The 19,185-nt window shown below is 34.2% G+C and overlaps 1 protein-coding gene across 4 annotated transcripts in view; it reads right to left on the bottom strand.

Annotated features, from left to right (window-relative positions):
• LOC126820647 (disks large homolog 1) overlaps window positions 1-19,185 on the bottom strand; it is a 358,192-nt gene that overhangs the window by 319,347 nt on the left and 19,660 nt on the right. For all 4 annotated transcript variants that reach the window (XM_050548725.2, XM_050548744.2, XM_050548735.2 and 1 more), the window contains exon 2: window positions 5,538-5,669. In XM_050548725.2, coding sequence (XP_050404682.1) covers window positions 5,538-5,669 — 132 coding nt within the window. The remainder of the gene's footprint in view (window positions 1-5,537; window positions 5,670-19,185) is intronic.

Raw genomic sequence — 19,185 nt, 5'->3', positions numbered from 1 at the left:
GCAGACAATGTTTATCATCAAGGCATTCACCTAATATACGCCTACACCAAGTTTGAACATTTTTTTACCTCAATTCCAAAGTCTTGACCAATCAAATTGCTTATCACTCTGCTTACCCTGAGCAAAATCCCGTAAGAATATTCCTTGGTTGAATGCATGGAAATGTACGGTATTATATGTATACATAATTTGTAAAATAACAAATACATGACGCTGTCACTTTTGTGACCTTCACAGTGTACCTCTCCCATCCTTATCGTTTTAATGCGTTGTAATACATTATTATCATATACCGGTGACAGTCAAGATTTGCTAAATACTTTTTGCCGAATAACGCAGCGTAAGAATATAGTCCCAATCTTTTCCCGCATTTTTGACCACGTGACTTACCGTTAAGCGCACCATGGAGTGATTTATGACACTGTGCTATATTGATTTAGATTAACTGAAGCTGCGAGTAATGAAGTAATGTGAAAAAGCTCATCGTATATAATTTAAAGTTTGGATTTGATAGCAGCCAATAATTGATGGATTACATCTAAGTTATAGACGAAGATGAATTGATGTTTAAAAAATTGTAAGTTGTTCATAGTTTGCATACATTTTGGCCCTACCTAATGCATGTACAGTGTGTTGGAAACAAAATTATAACCGATACAGAATGCCGGTAAACGTTTTCGCGGGATTACTCATTTTGTTGTTATTCAAACGAGCCTGTACATTATATATGTACACGTTTTCACGGCAGCACTACTATATTACAACTCCTTCAATTTATTGTAGACAATATTAGTTCGACCCTAACTTAAGGTAGGCTCGCGAATTCCTGGCGGGAAGCATGGCAAAACACGATGTATTCTTAGCGAAAGATGGTGTATTCTTAGCAAAACACGGTGAATTCCTAGAGAAACATGGGTAATTCCTAGCGAAACACGGTGGATTCCAAGCGAATCTTAGAGAAAAATCCCTGCAGAATCAAGAGAAATTTCACCGCGAAATCTAAGAGGTTTTTTTTCGCCGCGTTGCCGCGATTTCAGTCGCAAAACTTTGGGAGGAACTGTACATGTACACCAAGTTTAAACATTCTAGCTCAATTAGAAAGAGGCTTATTGGGTCCCAATAAGTGTGACGGACAGACAGACGGACGAACCCATTTTAATACTGTATAAACCTGGTGTGAAAAAAAAAATCCATGCAAGTTACCAAAACTCGAGTGAAAACATGTTTATCAAAATAATGTAATATTAAATTTTAGATGTTAATAAAATTAGGAAAACTATGTAAAACTATATAATTATTTACCAAAGATTTTATCAATAATCAAGTACTGGTATTAATATTATCATTTTGATTAAAATGTAACTCAGTTCAAATGATATGATCTCTTTGATCTGGACAAAAAGGAAAATTGTTAATTGAATTAAATGTGTTGATTTGATTTTTTGCCATAGTTAGAGCTGCAGTTTGTTTAAGTCAAAAAGTTATTCTTTGAAACAGAAATCTAACCTCATTGAAGTTGTAATCATTTTCTCATAGTTAAATGCCCCAAAAAGAGTGTTTGATTAATGAAGTGTCTGTTGAGCATTGGACCTTAAATACATCACTTTGCAATCTCTTCTGCATTTTCAACTATTGCTATAAGCTGACATGTATTGTAAATCTCTATCTACTGGCAGTCTCCATAAAATCTTTAAGGCAATAAACTAATACCAACATCATGACTGAACAGAATAAGGTACAACATACCCATCAAATTTGAGTCAAATATCTTGAAGCACGTGTGGTAGTATTAAAAGGAGCCGGAGAAGGGTCACAATTCTTCTAAATTAGGAAAACATGACAAACTGCGACCACATGTATGTGTCAAATGGCAAGGCTAAGATCTTGAAGAATTACAGAAGATAGTTTGAAAATGGGTAGAAATTCCTCTAAAAATGTATCAATCAGACAAAACAAACTTGGGCTGTATCCTAGCAATGCTACATTTAAGGATCAAATTTCAGATTATGATTACTGAATTAAAAAATGGTTCAAATGAACCAAGTTAACTAGGTAAACAAATAGATATACGGCCTTAGATGGTTTAAATTTTCATTAAAGAATTGTACATTTCTATGGAAAGTTTCACGAACTTTTTGCGCGAGTAAAACTAAATCTAGCAATGCTGGTTTATTTCCCTAATTCCAACCGATGCATGCCACGTGTTATGGGGAATAAGAAAGCATTTGAGATCCTGACGGAAAATTATATTAATGTCTGTTTCTCTGGATCTAGGTGTGTGCAGGAGAACGAGAGCGATTGTGCTCCTTTCACGTGAAGGCCTGATCATTTGGTCTTACGTCTATAACTTCCACATCATGGCAAGTAGATGTAATCCATTATTCATTGGCCGCTATCAAATCCAAATTTTAAATTATATATGATGAGCTTTTACACAGTACTTCATTACTCGCAGATTCAGATAATCTAAATTAACAATCCAAAAAACACAGTACCATACATTATAAATCACCACGTGCCAAAACATTGAATTGTTGGTGTCAACACGGACTATATTCTTACGCTGTGATACTTTGCAAAATGTATTGAATAAATCTTGACCATTACCCCAGTGCATGATAACAAGCCAACAGTAAGGCTGATGTCCCCCGCCGAAATCCCAAAATAAATAGATGACACACATTAAAATTAATTAATTGCACATTTATTTTTTTTTCAAAAGTATCAAGCAATCAAACTATACACTCAGTTTCATCACTTTCATCACCATCGAAATTAGTCAAGGTAATGATATAATGAATCTATATTCGGAGTTCCATCGCTCTCACTTCATTATAACCAAAGTTATCGTGCTTCAAAGCAACAACCAATCAGATTGCTTATTTCTGCTTATCTCAAGGAGACAATGTTCATCATAGAACTCCATCAGGCATTCACCTAATGAACGCCTACACCAAGTTTAAACATTCTACCTCAATTAGAAGGAGAGTTATTGTGGTCCAAAGTCTCGACCAATCAGATTGCTTATTGCTCTGCTTACCCTCAGCAGAAAATATTCATTATCGAACTTAGTCAAGGTATTGATGTAATAAAGCTATACACCAAGTGTCCTCACTCTCACTTAATTAGAAATAAAGTTATTGTGTCAACCAATCAAATTGGTTACTCTGCTTACCCCAAGCCGAAAATTCTCATCTGCGAACTCCATCAAGGCATTCACCTAATAGACACATATGCCAAGTTTGAAGATTCTAGCTCAATTAGAAGGAGAGTTATTGTATTCCAAGGTCTCGACCAATCAAATTGCTTATGGCTCTGCTTACCCTGAGCAGAAAATGCTCATTATCGAACTTAGTCAAGGTATTGATGTAATGAAACTAAACACCAAGTTTCATCACTCTCACTTAATTAGAACTAAAGTTATCGTGTCCCAAAGCATCAACCAATCAAATTGCTTATCTCTGCTTACCTAAGCAGAAAATGCTCATCTTCGAACTCCATCAAGGCATTGACATAATAAACATCTACACCAAGTTTGAAAATTCTAGCTATTTGGAAGGAAAGTTATCATGTCCCAAAAAGTGTGACGGACGGACGGACGGACGGACGAACCCATTTTAATAGTCCCCTGCTTTCTTCAAAAGGCAAGGGAAAAAAGGGCCATAACTCTAGACGTAATAAACGGAAATCGTTGAAAATCTATAGGATTCTTCTTTTTACTAATTTAAATGACACATATAAATTTCATACAGATCGGCAGATAACTTTATATGTTAGAGCATTCACAATGTGCAACAAAGTGAAACGTCATAACTCTAGAAGTAATGAATGGAAATGATGCTTGTTATAAATTCCATACAGATTGAATAACTTTTGTTGTTAGAGTGTTCACAAGGTTCAACAAAGTGAAACAAGGGCCATAACTCTAGAAGTAATAAATAGAAATTGCTGAAATTCAATAGGATTCATCATTTCACTAATCTAAATAATGCATATAAATTTCACAAAGATCGGATGATAACTTTTGGCGTTGGAGCGTTAACAAAGTTCAGCAAAGTGAAAAAGAGGGCCATAACTCTCGATGTAATAAATGGATAATATTGAAATTAAATAGGATTCCTCATCTCACTAATGTAAACAACATCTATCAATTTTAAAACAACTGGATGATAAATTTTGGCAATAGAGCATTCACAAGAAATTGTGGATGACAGACGGACGGGGGTGACAGAAATATACATCCACATTTCCATGTGGGCGTATACCAAGAGTGCAAATATTCTCAATAAATATAGATGATTGGTCAAACATCATTACAATTTATTTTATTTTTCAATAATTTCGAAAGATTCTATCCTTTTATGACTAGCTGATTAATCGCAGCAGGTTTGGAAAAGACAGGTTGCCAGACAACGAAGCATACACCCACTGCTGCAAATCAATCGCGAAGTTCATAAAGATTGTTACCTTAATGTTCATTTATAGATTACTTGGTATATTACAAGACACTAAAAGTAGTAAAAGGTTATCAAGATCAACAACCCATGCAGTAGTTATTAGAAATCAAAATTAAAATCAGAATTCTTCACTGCTAAAACAATAATATAACCAAAGCCAATAACACTGAAAGTAATTATTGGAAATCATTAAAATTTGAAAGGATTCTCCAGTAGCATTAATAATAAGATAATCAGGGACAATAACTTTGAAAGTAATTATTGGAAATTCTGAAATAAATACGGTACCCTTCTTCATTTCACATACATATAAACACTGACACTGTATTTCAAGTCAAACACATGGTAACAACAATGCCAGGGCATAAGCAATATATTTCAAAGCGATCAAGGGCAATAACTCAAAACGTAATTATCAGAAATAGTTGAATTGGATGATAACTTTAGTCACTGTGTTGTCTACAAAGAATTGGTCAGACAAATGGACAGGGTTAATAAGAACATATTTCATAACAAGGCAAACAGACATTATAAACCAATTCCAAATATAATCTCTAAATAAATTGGAGTGATTACAAGGTTTCAATGAAAAGGGCAATTTTTCAGTGTGATAGTGCCCTCAAGTATGTACCAAGAAAAGAAACAAAAAGCTTGTGTTAATAACTATGCTCAAATATCTTGGATATAGATTGAAAACATGAAGCTATTGTAGACCACCAAGGATGCATTAGGCTAAAGCATTACATTAAATTAAATTAATATTACATAGTCTACCAACTCAAGTTCTGCTTCATAAAATTGATCCACCATTATTCTATGATTATTTCATATTTTATAGCACTTTAGTGTTCTCAGTCATAAATTCAAAAACTGAATGATGCACATTGCTAATAATGTTTGAAATGATGCAGCTTTATTATAAATTAATGCACGTTCATATTACAGCTTCAAACAGATTAGTTTAAAAAGCATAATGAACTCTTATAAAGCATTTACATGTATCTAATAATGCTTGAAACAGGTTCCTTAAAAAGAGCATAATGCAATCTTATGATAAATTATAAATTATAATGCACTTACCTAATAATGCTTGGAATAATTTACTTTTGAAGATTCGGATCACTCGTTCTATGGCATTTTTAAGCGGTTTATCTTGTGATTTGGTTAGTCGTGTGTGATAATCCTCCAATAACTCCAATGCCCTGTGTGCATCTGAAAAAAGCAGAAGAAAAAAATATCAATTATTAAATACTGTCCATGATGGTTAAACTAAAAGCTTTTCGTGTGTCATCATTATTTTCCATTTGTAGATAATCTAATGTGACTTGAAGCAGAAGTAACAGAGAGTTGTGTAAAATATTGAATTATCAATATCAAGGTTGCGTTAACGAATCTACAACTTTCATCTTCACTGCATAAAAATTTCATGCAAAGTAAAGATAAAAATAAATACTGCTTGAATAACGGATCAGCAGGGTATGCTTATAATTACACCACCTTACAGCTGTTATATTGTAATGTTTCACAGACACGAAGTTGACAATTTCATCTGTACTTTTGTTTGTTTTTATGTACATTGCATGTACATTTACATTGGTGAAACAACATGAGATTGGGGTAGTGGGGAATAACAAACTTTATTGGTAGTAAGAAATACAGCAGTACATGTTAATGTTATGGGTGGAAAGGAATAATCAATATCGATAGTAAGAAATACAGGACTTCACTATCCGCATTAAGGAATACAGTATTATGTTCTGTATGGGTAGTAAGGAACACTGTACACATGGTTTTGGTTCAGTTCGAAAGATCACCTTACCCGAGCCTAAAAAGCTGGAACACATTTTTGAGACTGGCATGTTGAGAGAGAGAAATGTCATGTAATCCTACATGTATCTCATGGGTAGTAAGAAATACAGCACCTTTACAGGTAATGATAATTAGTATGGGTAATATTAATAAGAAGTACTTGTATGGTCTGTAAAGAATTATGAAATTGGGTTTTTAAATGTCCTACTTTTCTGCACTGACTGAGCTAATGGAGGCGGAGGCCGTAAAGAATACTGTGAACTACATGTTGGCCTATGTTGTTGGTAGCAAGAAATATAGCACTTAGTTGTGGAAAAAAACAACATTCTTATGGGTAGTAAGCAGGGCTCACACTGGCTTTCAATTTTTTTCTGCCAAAATGGATGATAATTTTAATATAAAAAAAAGTAAATGTACATATTTTTTCTGCCAACTGGAATATTTTATCTGCCAAAAATGTGTGATAAAAAAGACTATTACCGATATATACAATACATTATACAACAACTTAAAAAATCTGTCTTTACATAATACATCAGATCAGTTTTGATTTACTAAGATCAGATTTTATTTGTGGTGACTTTAGTCTATTTGAACACCATACTGCACAATATATTTTCAGTATTTACATGTCAAATCTTATCCAAGGATTGCCAATTGTCTATAAATATATGTGATGCATGTACAATAGGCCTATTGTTATTTTCGGGTACCGTAAATGTATCAGAATCCGAATCGCTGATAAAATGATATAAATTTCAATTATGTTTGTAAGAGATACCTACAATTATACTCGTCCCGACGGTAATATGATACAAATGGCGAACTGTTTTCTTGCTCAAAAATATTAAAATCGTCGCTATTCAACTTGTTCTTGCATTTCCGACCAGTGGTGATAATATAATTTGAAATAATGATATGCGATATGCATACTTGTATATAAACATGCTGTATACAGTAAACGGAATTATACAGTAAATGGAATTCAACTATCAAAATATTTAATTCTCTTCAAAAGGACCGGTCGACCAGTTTGATTACACATGTATTACCATTTTTTAAGACGAAACGAAACATCAAATAGCCTTATCACCACTTGGATTAATCATTAGAAGTAAATAACGACTTGAGGTGGGCTTTATATTATTAATCCAAGACAACTGATTAGTATTACTCGTTGACGCGATCCGGATTATCAGCCAGTTGATTAAAAATACATTATGCAAGAGCTAACTCTGATAATTGCAAGTCTTTATTTAGGCTTCAGATGTCATAGAAATTATAAATTAGATCTTTATTTACACAACAAGCACAAAATCAACTCTGTAGACCCACAGATGGCTTGGATTCGACTTGGATTTAAACAGGATTTCGTTGATTGATTAAATTTTTAAATAGCGTCGTAAGCGGAGATTAACCGTTATGTTGACGTCATACTCCCGGAAATAATTTTAGATCGAGGCTAAATGATAGATTGTACGAAGCGAGGCCGCTGTTGAGCGAGGCCGCATGTCAGTCAATTTGATTGAAAGTTCGATATATACTGCCTTGATATTATGTTTAGTTGTGGTTAAAATTAGAGTTTGGATGTCGGTATTATAGGCTACGCTCTTTTGTCCCTTGCATTTACAGAAAAATTATAGAAATTGATAAACATCGCAGCTAACATCACCCCAGTTGAATTGCAGCTCCATTGGATCACTGTTCGGCCTCGGAGTTACGCAGGCCTACCAGTTACAGTACAAGAGTACACGCAGGCTAACAAGAAGTCAGCTATAATTATGCCTCATTGATTTGGTACATTCCTTTCAAACTTTCGCTTCTTATCTATATATTAAAAGTCTTATTTTTAATTTGTAGTAAAAATAAATGTGATACGAATTGAATTGCAACCCCGTCTCAAACCACAGTCATTGAAAACATATCAACTTATCCCCTTCAACTTTTTTATTGGTGTCAAGAATCTATCACTTATACTTATAATTATCTGGCAGTAGTAGTTTGAAATAGGCATACAAAATATTTCACTTTAGCCTTTATTTAGCCTGACCACTTGACGCCATGACGTCAAAATGACGTAGACGTAGGATTAACAAGTAATAAGTAACCCGTTGTAATTTAGTCAAAAGTAGATTGATTTATGATACCATAGTGGCCGGTTCATTGTTTTACCAATGACGTAGACCGGTTAAGGGTTAACAAGTAATAATTAACTCATTGTAATTTGCTAAAAGTAGATTGATTTATGATACCATAGTGGCCGGTTCATTGTTTTGCCAATGACGTAGACCGGTTAAGGGTTAACAAGTAATAATTAACTCATTGTAATTTAGCTAAAAGTAGATTGATTTATGATACCATAGTGGCTTGTTCATTGTTTTACCAATCGGCTTGATTGAACTTCAAGCGGCTAAAGCTGACAAAAAACACCCGATTAAGATCCCTGGTGAGAAGCCATAAGGGTAGGGTGGTAATGAACTATCTACAAAGAAAGCATGATAATAAAGAGAGCTAGATTGGGCAGTGAATATGCTTGCACAAGAGGAACTGACTAAGAGACCATGATTGGTGTAGAGAAGTCATATTTGTGAAAATAACGTAAGATTATCCGGTACAAGTCAATGGAGCATTTAAAAGATAATAATAACTAGAACTGTGATGCAGTAATGACAGGTTTCACCATTGCCACTTTACCCTTGAACTTATGTCACTTCCGACGCCATGTTACCCTTGAACTTATGTCACTTCTGATACCAATGAAACCGTTCCAACAGATTTCCACATAAGCATTGTACACGTGTTATAAAATGGACGCAGAATCAACCAAATCCAGCAATATCAATTCCATTAATAATATATTTGTTACCATGTGTTACTACATATGTTGAAAAAGTGATCCTGACAAAATTTGTTACTAATTTACCGCAAATTTATCTGATGAGACTTTCTAATGGGAAATTAAAATGCGAAATTTTTTTTTAAAAAGTGACCCTTATTTCCCGGTAACGGAAGAGGTTAGAAGCAATATTTTGAAATCGTGTTAAATCATTCTATATGTTGGATGCAGTTAAATATCATAATTTTAAAGAATATTGAATAACATATATATATTTATTTTGAAGGCTAAAAATACAGTTTTAGTCAAAATGTTGTTATTTCCAGTAAAAATAAATTTTTGAAATTGTTTTTATGAAATCACAAATGGCATTAGGCATCAAATGGTGAAACTTTTATAAAAATCAAATAATAATTAACAATTTCATGAACCAAAAAACGTTAAAAGTGACTTGCTGATAATCGTCTATTTCTACGCAACTGAACGACTTAGAAACCATTTTGTGATATCTATATGATCGTACGGGTTCATTCTTTGTGATGAATGAAATTAAATATCATACTTTTAAACGCATAACAAAAAGGATTCATTTGAATAAAATATCTCTTTTGAAGTTTAAAAATACAGTTTTGGAGAATATGGTGTCACTTCAGGTGTCACTTCTGCTTAAATTGATATAATGCACATTTGCTTTAAGCATCAAATGGTGTTATTTTTATGAAGATCAAATCATAATTGACATTTTTACAGGCAAAATAATGTGAAAAGTGACTCATGCAAAATTGCTCATTTCTCAGCAACTGCTCATATTTAGTGCTGATATCAAGTAAAAATTTTACGCATCGATGCATCGGACGCAAACATCGATTCTCGTATCGATGCATCGGGAATTTGCCGGCATTTTGTTAATCAAAAATTACAGAAAAAACATTAGTATTTCTGATAGAAACATAAATTTCCCTAACATTATCAATAGGCCTATTATAGAAATGTCGATTTATTTGAATAAATTTATTTCCAAAATATTCTTCTGTTATTTATTATGACATTAGTATCGTCCGATTCACTTCAATTGACACGCGTTAGCCATTGTTCAAATTTGTTGTGAAGGCGTGAGGGGTGGGTGATTACAAGAGACAGCGTTTTCATTATTTATACGGATCGTATCAAAGCCTGTCTATAGGGGTTTATGAATTCTCTATTGCTCGTGGCAGAAAATAAGACTGAATCGTTTTAAAACTAGCGTTAAGAACCGGCCGCGAAATATTATCCTTCTGACAGTTCGTTTGGTCATTTAAATGAACCGTGAAATTGACCTTGGGGTTAAAGGACACGATAGCCAGGGGACGTAACCAGCAAACGCAGTCTTTGTAGTCACTGGAAAATGGAGACAAACATAACGGAAGCGTAGGGTAAACAGGTCAAGCCTAATAATAGTTTGTGCGGGATTCATTGAATTGTTCCGTTACATATATATTGGGTTTTTTTTAATTATAAAAACATATTGAAAAGGTGTTTCTTTTATTCTAATGGACGAACTTGTGAACTCCTCGGAGTCCTCGGAGTCCTGACACTCCTCGGACACATGAAGCTAATTATTAGTATTTTTTGCCGATGCATCGATAATACAAAAGATAGGTTGCCAGGCAACGAAACATACGCCCACAGCAGCTAAATCGTCCGGGCAGTCAACAAGAGTTGTTGCATATTTTTACTTTTTTCGGTAATGAAACATTTATAATACATTAAAATCTGATTAAGAGTAACAACTCATTAAGTAATTATCAGAAAACCATTAGAATTTGTTTGGTTTTTATAAAGTTCTGCCCCATGCTAACGTTTAGTATATGAAACTTTTAACATCATGGATTTAGCTGTACAAGTCATAAAAATTCATTGAAAATCATTACTTATTCGTCTCAAGACCTTAAACTCTGTGTACCAATCTGAAGTCAATCGGATGATAAATTTAGCCTCTAGAGCGTCACAAGATTTTTCAAAGTGATCAAGGGCCATAACTTTGGCAGTAATTATCGGAAATCGTTGAAAATCAATATGATTCTTTGTCTCATGACCTTAAACACTGTGTATAAATTTAAAGTCAATCGGATATTAACTTTAGCCTCTAGAGCGTCCACAAGATTTTTCAAAGTGATCAAGGGCCATAACTCTGGCAAAAATCATCGGAAATCGCTGAAAATCACTAGGCTTCTTCGTCTCATGGTCTTCAACACTGTAAATAAATTTAAAGTCAATCGGATATTAACTTTAGCCTCTAGAGCGTCCACAAGAATTTTCAAAGTGATCAAGGGCCATAACTCTGGCAAAAATTATCAGAAATCGCTGAAAATCAATAGGCTTCTTCGTCTCATGACCTTAAACACTGTGTATCAATTTAAAGCCAATCGGATATTAACTTTAGCCTCTAGAGCGTCCACAAGATTTTTCAAACTGATCCAGGGCCATAACTCTGTCAGTAATTATCGGAAATCGCTGAAAATCAATAGGCTTCTTCGTCTCATGACCTTAAACACTGTGTATACATTTAAAGTCAATCGGATATTAACTTTAGCCTCTAGAGCGTTCACGAGATTTTTCAAAGTGATCAAGGGCCATAACTCTGGCAGTAATTATCGGAAATCTCTGAAAATCAATAGGCTTCTTCGTCTCATGACCTTATACAATGTGTATAAATTTAAAGTCAATCGAATATTAACTTTGACCTCTAGAGCGTCCACAAGATTTTTTGAAGTAATCAAGGGCCAAAACTCTGACAGTAATTATTGAAAATCGTTGAAAATCAATAGGCTTCTTTGTCTCATGACCTCTAGAGCGTCCACAAGATTTTTTGAAGTGATCAAGGGCCATAACTCCGACAGTAATTATTGAAAATCGCTGAAAATCAATAGGCCTCTTCGTCCCATGACCCTTAACACTGTGTATATATTTCAAGTCAATCGGATATTAACTTTAGCCTATAGACGGACGGGCGGACGGGGGCGACAACAATATACGGCCACATTTCAAACTAAAAACTAAAAACTAAAACGTATAAAAACTAAAATAAGGGCCATAACAATGGAAGTAATCCAGAGAAATTGTTGAAATTCGACAGGCTTTTTCGTTTTACTAATTCAAATAATGCATATAAATTCCATACAGGTTCAACAAAGTAAAACAAGGGCCATAACTCTAGAAGTAATTGGCGGAAATTGCTTACATTCTTCATTTCACTAATTTAAATGATGCATATGAATTTCATACAGATTGGGTGATAACTTTTGTCGTTCGTGCGTTCACAAGATTCAACAAAGTGAAACAAAGGCCATAACTCTAGATGTAATTAAAGGAAATTTGCTGAAACTCAATAGGCTTGTTCGTTTTACTAATTTAAACCATACATATAAATTTCATACAGATCGGATAATAATTTTTGTCGTCAGAGCATTCACAAGGTACAACAAAGTGAAACAAGGGCCATAACTCACGGCGTAATTAACGGAAATAGCTGAAATTCAATAGGTTTCTTTGTTTTACTAATTTAAATGATGCATATAAATTTCATACAGATCGTTTGATACTTTTTGTCGTTAGAGCGTTCACAAGGTGCAACAAAGTGAAACAAGGGCCATAAGTCACGCCGTAATTAACGGAAATTTTCTGAAACTCAATAGGCTTGTTCGTTTTACTAATTTAAACCATGCATATAAATTTCATACAGATCGGATAATAACTTTTGTCGTCAGACATTCACAAGGTACAACAAAGTGGAACAAGGGCCATAAATGACACATATTTAAATGACACATATAAATTTCATACAGCTCGGCAGATAACTTTATATGTTAGAGCATTCACAATGTGCAACAAAGTGAAACGTCATAACTCTAGAAGTAATGAATGGAAATGATGCTTGTTATAAATTTCATACAGATCGGATAATAACTTTTGTCGTCAGACATTCACAAGGTACAACAAAGTGGAACAAGGGCCATAACTCAGCGTAATTAATGGAAATTGCTGAAATTCAATAGGCTTCTTCGTTTCACTAATTTAAATGATGCATATAAATTTTAAACAGATCAGATGATAACTGTTGTCATTAGAGCGTTCACAAGATTCAACAAAGTGAAACAAGGGCCATAACTCTAGATGTAATTAACGGAAATTGCTGAAATTCAATAGGATTCTTTGTTTTACTAATTTAAATGTTGCATATAAATTTCATACAGATCGGTTGATAACTTCAGTCAAATTGATCCACTATGAGCCGAGAAAGAAGCGGGTGAAATTTTTGCATAGTCTTGGTCATCATTACTAAAATCATTAATATAAACAGCATAGTCTCGATTATCCACTTTTTTTTTATTTAATTATCAATGGCCGTTAGCGGCATATAGGAATCTAATCCAGCCAACATCGAAGGCTAGTCTAGACATCCAGAGTTTATTATGGTCTGGATAAGTTAATTAATGTCTAATTGCTAATTTAGATAACATTTAAGGCCTAAGGAAAGACTTGTAAGATTTTGCTCTTGCATAATGCATGTTTAATAACTTTTGTCGTTAGAGCGTTCACAAGGTACAACAAAGTGAAACAAGGGCCATAACTCCAGAAGAAATTAACGGAAATCATTGAAATTAAAGAGGCTTCTTCATCTCACTAATGCAAACAACATATATCAATTTCAAAACAATCAGATGATAAATGTAGTCTGTAGAGTGTACTGCAAAACGTTATTGCCAAAATTATTGCAAAAATCAAATTCTAATCACCATTTTCATATTTTTATCCCAAATTGCGACTTTGGCAACAGACAATGTGAACCCTGGTAGTAAGGACAACAGCATTATGTATGTATGTGCAGTAAAGAAAACTGTGCACTATGTTATGGGTACATGTATTAAGAAATAAAACACTTTTATGAGTAAAGATAGGTTGCCAGGCAACAAAACATACGCCCACAGCAGCTAAATTGTCCGAGCGGTCGACAAGGGTTGTCGCATATTTATTCCTTTGTAGGTAATTGGGGGCCTTTACAAGACAGTTCCATACATATCAGATTATAAATTTTGTCGTTTGAGGGTTTACAAGGTTCTACAAACTGAAACAAGGGTCTCAACTCTGGAAGGAACGGAGATCTTTGGGTTATAAACTTACATTTGAAGTTTCAACAAAATCAGATAAAAATTGTGACCTCTATAGGGTCTACAACCTTGATATACCATATTTTTACGCTATTTAAGAACGAACGGCTGCCATTTTGTCTGTCAGTTTTGGGCCGAATTTCACGAAATTCGAACTCAGCCGTCCTTAGGGTGTAACGGTGATATAATAATACGTTTTTTTTAAATCGGATAAAAATTATGACCTCTATAGGGTCCACAAGCTAAAAACGCGATTTTTGATACAATCAGGGGCCATAATTCAGGAAGTTACGTTCCGATATGCGCGAATATCGAAAGGAACCAAGATCTTTGGGTTATAAGCATACAATCCAAGTTTAAACCAAATCGGATAAAACTTGTAACCTCTACAGTGTTCACAAGCTAAAAACGTGATTTTTCGTACATGAATCAGGGTCCATAATCCATGAAGTTACAGTCCGATACATGCCAATATCGAAAGGAACCGAGATCTTAGGGTGATAAACCTATATTTCAAGTTTCATTAAAATCGGATAAAAATTGTGAGCTGTAGACCTTTCACAAACAATTGTGGACGGACAGACGGACAGGGCGACGACAATATACGTCCACATGAAAATGTGGGCGTATAAAAAGGTTACAAATCGGGGAAAAAACGACTTTCTTCCAACACGAGCAATGGAGCTGTGACACCTAAACCCCATCATTCCAAGTCATGGCTAGCATTTATATTATTGGTTTAAGTGCCTGTGGTTTCCTTCATAACCTACATGTATACTTTAAAATTGAACAAACAACAAAGACAAGCCATATATACTTACATGTACCAGTATGTCTTATGTTTTGGAATATTACTACCACAAACACTTCCTATAAAAACTGGTGAATACTGATATTGATATGAATCAGACCTTAATAACAGTTAGCATGGTTGTTGACACAACTAAAAGACCGCTTCCTTTAATAACCTCTAAAACAAGGCATGACTAATAACTTCAACAGCAGTCAGATAATATGTCTTTTAAAAGTGCAGCACTTTCAGTGCAAATCCCAGACTTTTTGTAGGGAATTTGATATAGAACATATCTCGAGACTAGCAGCCTGGTTTGCCAGTTTACTGATTACAGCAGAGGAAGTCCAACAGTTATAAATAAATAACATCTGAGATCAATCAAATTTAACAAAAAAAAAACTACCTCTGTTTCTTTTAATCAGTATTTGGTAACTTTTAATTAAGAAAAAAAAGGAGCCAGTGAGGTAATTTACATGTAATTAATTGTGTTGAAGAAGAAAAACTAGTTTTAAACTAGACATAACTGTAATTATTGTAAAGCAATATATGATGGACAGATGTACATTGTACAATTTATCAAATAGATGATGATCTACAACAGTTGTTCCAAAAGGGGTGTGGTTCTGAATTATAATCTCTATAACTGTAGGCACATATTATACTCATAGAAGTGAATACAACTACTCCACAACCTCACTACTAAAGTCAGATTAAGTTGAGGTGCGTGTCCAGGTTACACACACCTAAAGAAATAAGTTCACAATAATGCATCATCTAAAATACATCAACCAAGATACTATTTAAATGCTTTGAACTCTTAAGATTGACTACATGTACCTACATGTATAACCGGGGCAACTCGGTTAGCTGAGCTCATTATGTTTTGTTTAATAAAGAGAAAAAATTCAACCTAAACCACTGCATGGCAAATGGCCCACGACGAAAGCGTCACAAGTGTTGCTTCTCAACAAAATGGTTGCAGACGAAAGCATTTCCATTACCATGAATTGATTCTGTGTCAATGCCTGTGGATAGTGATGGTCCGATATGGCACCTATTGGTTTTACTGATATTAGATGTTGACAACAAAATATATTGACCGATACAGATACAATTACCAATAGTGACGGATATAAAACCTTTACACATTAAAATGTCTCGAATAGCATGATAATCTATGTAGATATTTGTCACTGTTTCAGTCGGGAAACGCATGGTACTATTTTAATGCAGGAATCAAACACGGTGGCTATGTTTTTTGAAGTAATAATTGGGTCACACCATCTATTATGAACTTAATTATTTGCCGTATCATTAATTAATAAAGTTGAGATTATCATCTTCTAAGTGCTGATTACGATATAATTCCTTAAAGTGATCGGCACTGACGGCACCTATATGTCTTCTATATGAGTCGTACATGTACCTCACTAAAAATTCCGATGTCATCAGATTTGTGTGCCCACAACGAAGATGAATGTTTCCACCCAGAAAAGAATCAAGCTGTCGAATTAGCTCTTCGGATTTGACTTAAAAACAAGCCAACAGTGAGGCTGATGGCCCCCGCCGAAATCCCAAAATAAATAGATGACACATATTAATTAATCGCACATTTATATTTTTTTAAAAGTATCAAGCAATCAAACTGATTATCAACTATACACTAAGTTTCATCACTCTCTATCAGATAGAATCAAGGTTATGTTGTTCCAAAGCATCAACCAATGAAATTGCTTACCTCTATTTAGCTTTAGCTCGAAATGTTAATGATTGAACTCGGTCAAGACATTCACCTAATGAACATCTATATCAAGTTTAAACATTCTACCTCAATTAAAAGCAGAGTTGTTATGTTCCAAAGTCTTGACCAATCAAATTGCTTATCGATCCTTAGCCTAAGCAGAAAATTCTCATCATCGAACTTAGTCAAGGTAATGATATACCCGGTAATGAATCTATACTCGGAGCTTCATCTCTCTCACTTAATTAAAACCAAAGTTATTGGCCCCAAAGCATCAACCAATCAGATTGCTTATCTCTGCTTACCGTAAGCAGACAATGTTTATCATCAAACTCCATCAAGGCATTCACCAAGTTTGAAAATTCAACCTCAACTAGAAGGAGATTTATTGTGTTTCAAAGTCTCAACCAATCAAATTGCTTATCACTCTACTTATCCTAAGCAGAAAATGCTTATTATGGAACTTAATCAAGGCACTGATGTGATAAAACCATACACCAAGTGTCATCACTCTCACTTAATTAGAACTAAAGTTATCGTGTCCCAAAGCATCAACCAATCAAATTGCTTATCTCTGCTTACCCTAATCAGAACATTCTCATCTTCTAACTTCCAACTTCACCAAGGCATTCACCTTATAAACACCTACGCCAAGTGTGAACATTCTAGCTCAATTAGAAAGAGTTATTGTGTCCCAAAAAGTGCGACGGACAAACTCATTTTAATAATCCCCCGCTTTCACAATCTTTGAAGAAACCAGACCTACCGACCCTCCTCTTTGATTGTGGGTTGGGTTTGGTGAAGCAGAGATATTTTGAAGGTCAGTCAGATATGAAAGATATCAGTGTACAGAAAAGAACTTTGAATATTGTTGTGCATTAAATGATTGTTTATATATTTCATTCAATTTAAATCAATTTTTAGGTGCAATATCAGATTGCTAGAAATTGTGAATCTTTCAAATCAATATATTATCTATTTATTAGTATTTGATTGTAAGTCAACTAGCAGGATACCAAGCTTCGCCTAGGGCCAAAATTAGCCTGGGGCCGAAATTCGCTCAGGGCTCAAAGTCGCCAGGAGAACAACTGGGCCCAAATTAGATTGCCTAAAACATTTACAGGGTCATGCATGATGGGCAAACACACACACACACACACATCTTTGATTTGATTTATATAGATTATAAAACATGAAATCAATTAAATAGTTCTGTTATAATCAAGAAGAAAACATGTGATCATCATATTCTCTTTTATTCTCTATAAGCTCCAGTGTTTGCATACTAGGGTATGCTAACCCATTTCATGACCACCTGGTACCAATTTACATTACACAACATTTTATTTTCCCCTGTAGCAATTTCACTGAATACATCTACATGTATGAGACTTCAGATTTTAGCCATTAGTTAGCATTGATTGTGCTTGAAATGATTACCAATAAATACTTTTACATTTAATTCAACTTTGTTTGATTTTCTTGAAGCCCATATAATAATTATTATTAAAATTCAATTATTCTTTTGGAAAATCAAAGTATCAGTATAAACAATTCGTCAAGATGCATAGAAATTGAAGAGAAACTGGAGTAATTCTAACGGATGGAAAAGTGAGCGAGAAGTCACGAGACGTAAACTAAACTCCATATCAGCCTTTGCAAACTTCGTTGCATGAATACTTGGGGAGCTTATAACAGTATTTATTCATCATTAAGCAATAAAATATGGTAAATAACATAAAAAGGAAAACATTTTTTCAATATTTATGTTAAATATCATCCAGAAAAATTAAAACCCTGATATATCACGGTTTTTCAATATTTTTCTGAAGAAAGTAATTTTGACGTTTTTTTATTCCGGACAGTTTTATATCGACATACCAAAATATCGCCCAGCTCTATACCAAGTTATATCTATACTTGTTACATGCATCAGTCAAATGTATAGTATACATGTACATATATGTCCATGTATAGAAATTGATAACAAGAGCATAGCTAACGCTGCAATGTACGTCCACATTCCTGCTTTGATCGATATGGTACTTTTGAAAAGGAAGAGAATGAAATATGAAATGGCTGTAATATGACAAGAGGCAATAAAGGCTAGGTGTTGGGTTTGTTTTGCCAAATTTACAGACAAAATATTAACAAAAAAGTAGGTGTGACATGGCCCCAGGGGGTTGGGTCATGCACCAAAATAAATAGTTGATGTCTTTACGGTATAAGGAATAAATATGCAAAGTTCCAAGATGATCCATTCAGAATTGCAGCCTGTAGACAACGAATACAAAAATTGAGCATTGCCCTGTCCCTGGGGGTTGGATATGGAACAATATAAATAGGTACCACCCTGTTATTGAAATGATTGATATCCTTAGGGTATAAGGAATAAGTATGAA

This window comes from Patella vulgata, chromosome 1 (genome assembly GCF_932274485.2).
Source record: "Patella vulgata chromosome 1, xgPatVulg1.2, whole genome shotgun sequence".
NCBI classification, from domain to species: domain Eukaryota; kingdom Metazoa; phylum Mollusca; class Gastropoda; family Patellidae; genus Patella; species Patella vulgata.
Note: the sequence above shows the minus strand (reverse complement) of the source record. Positions and strands in the feature narration are given on the sequence as shown.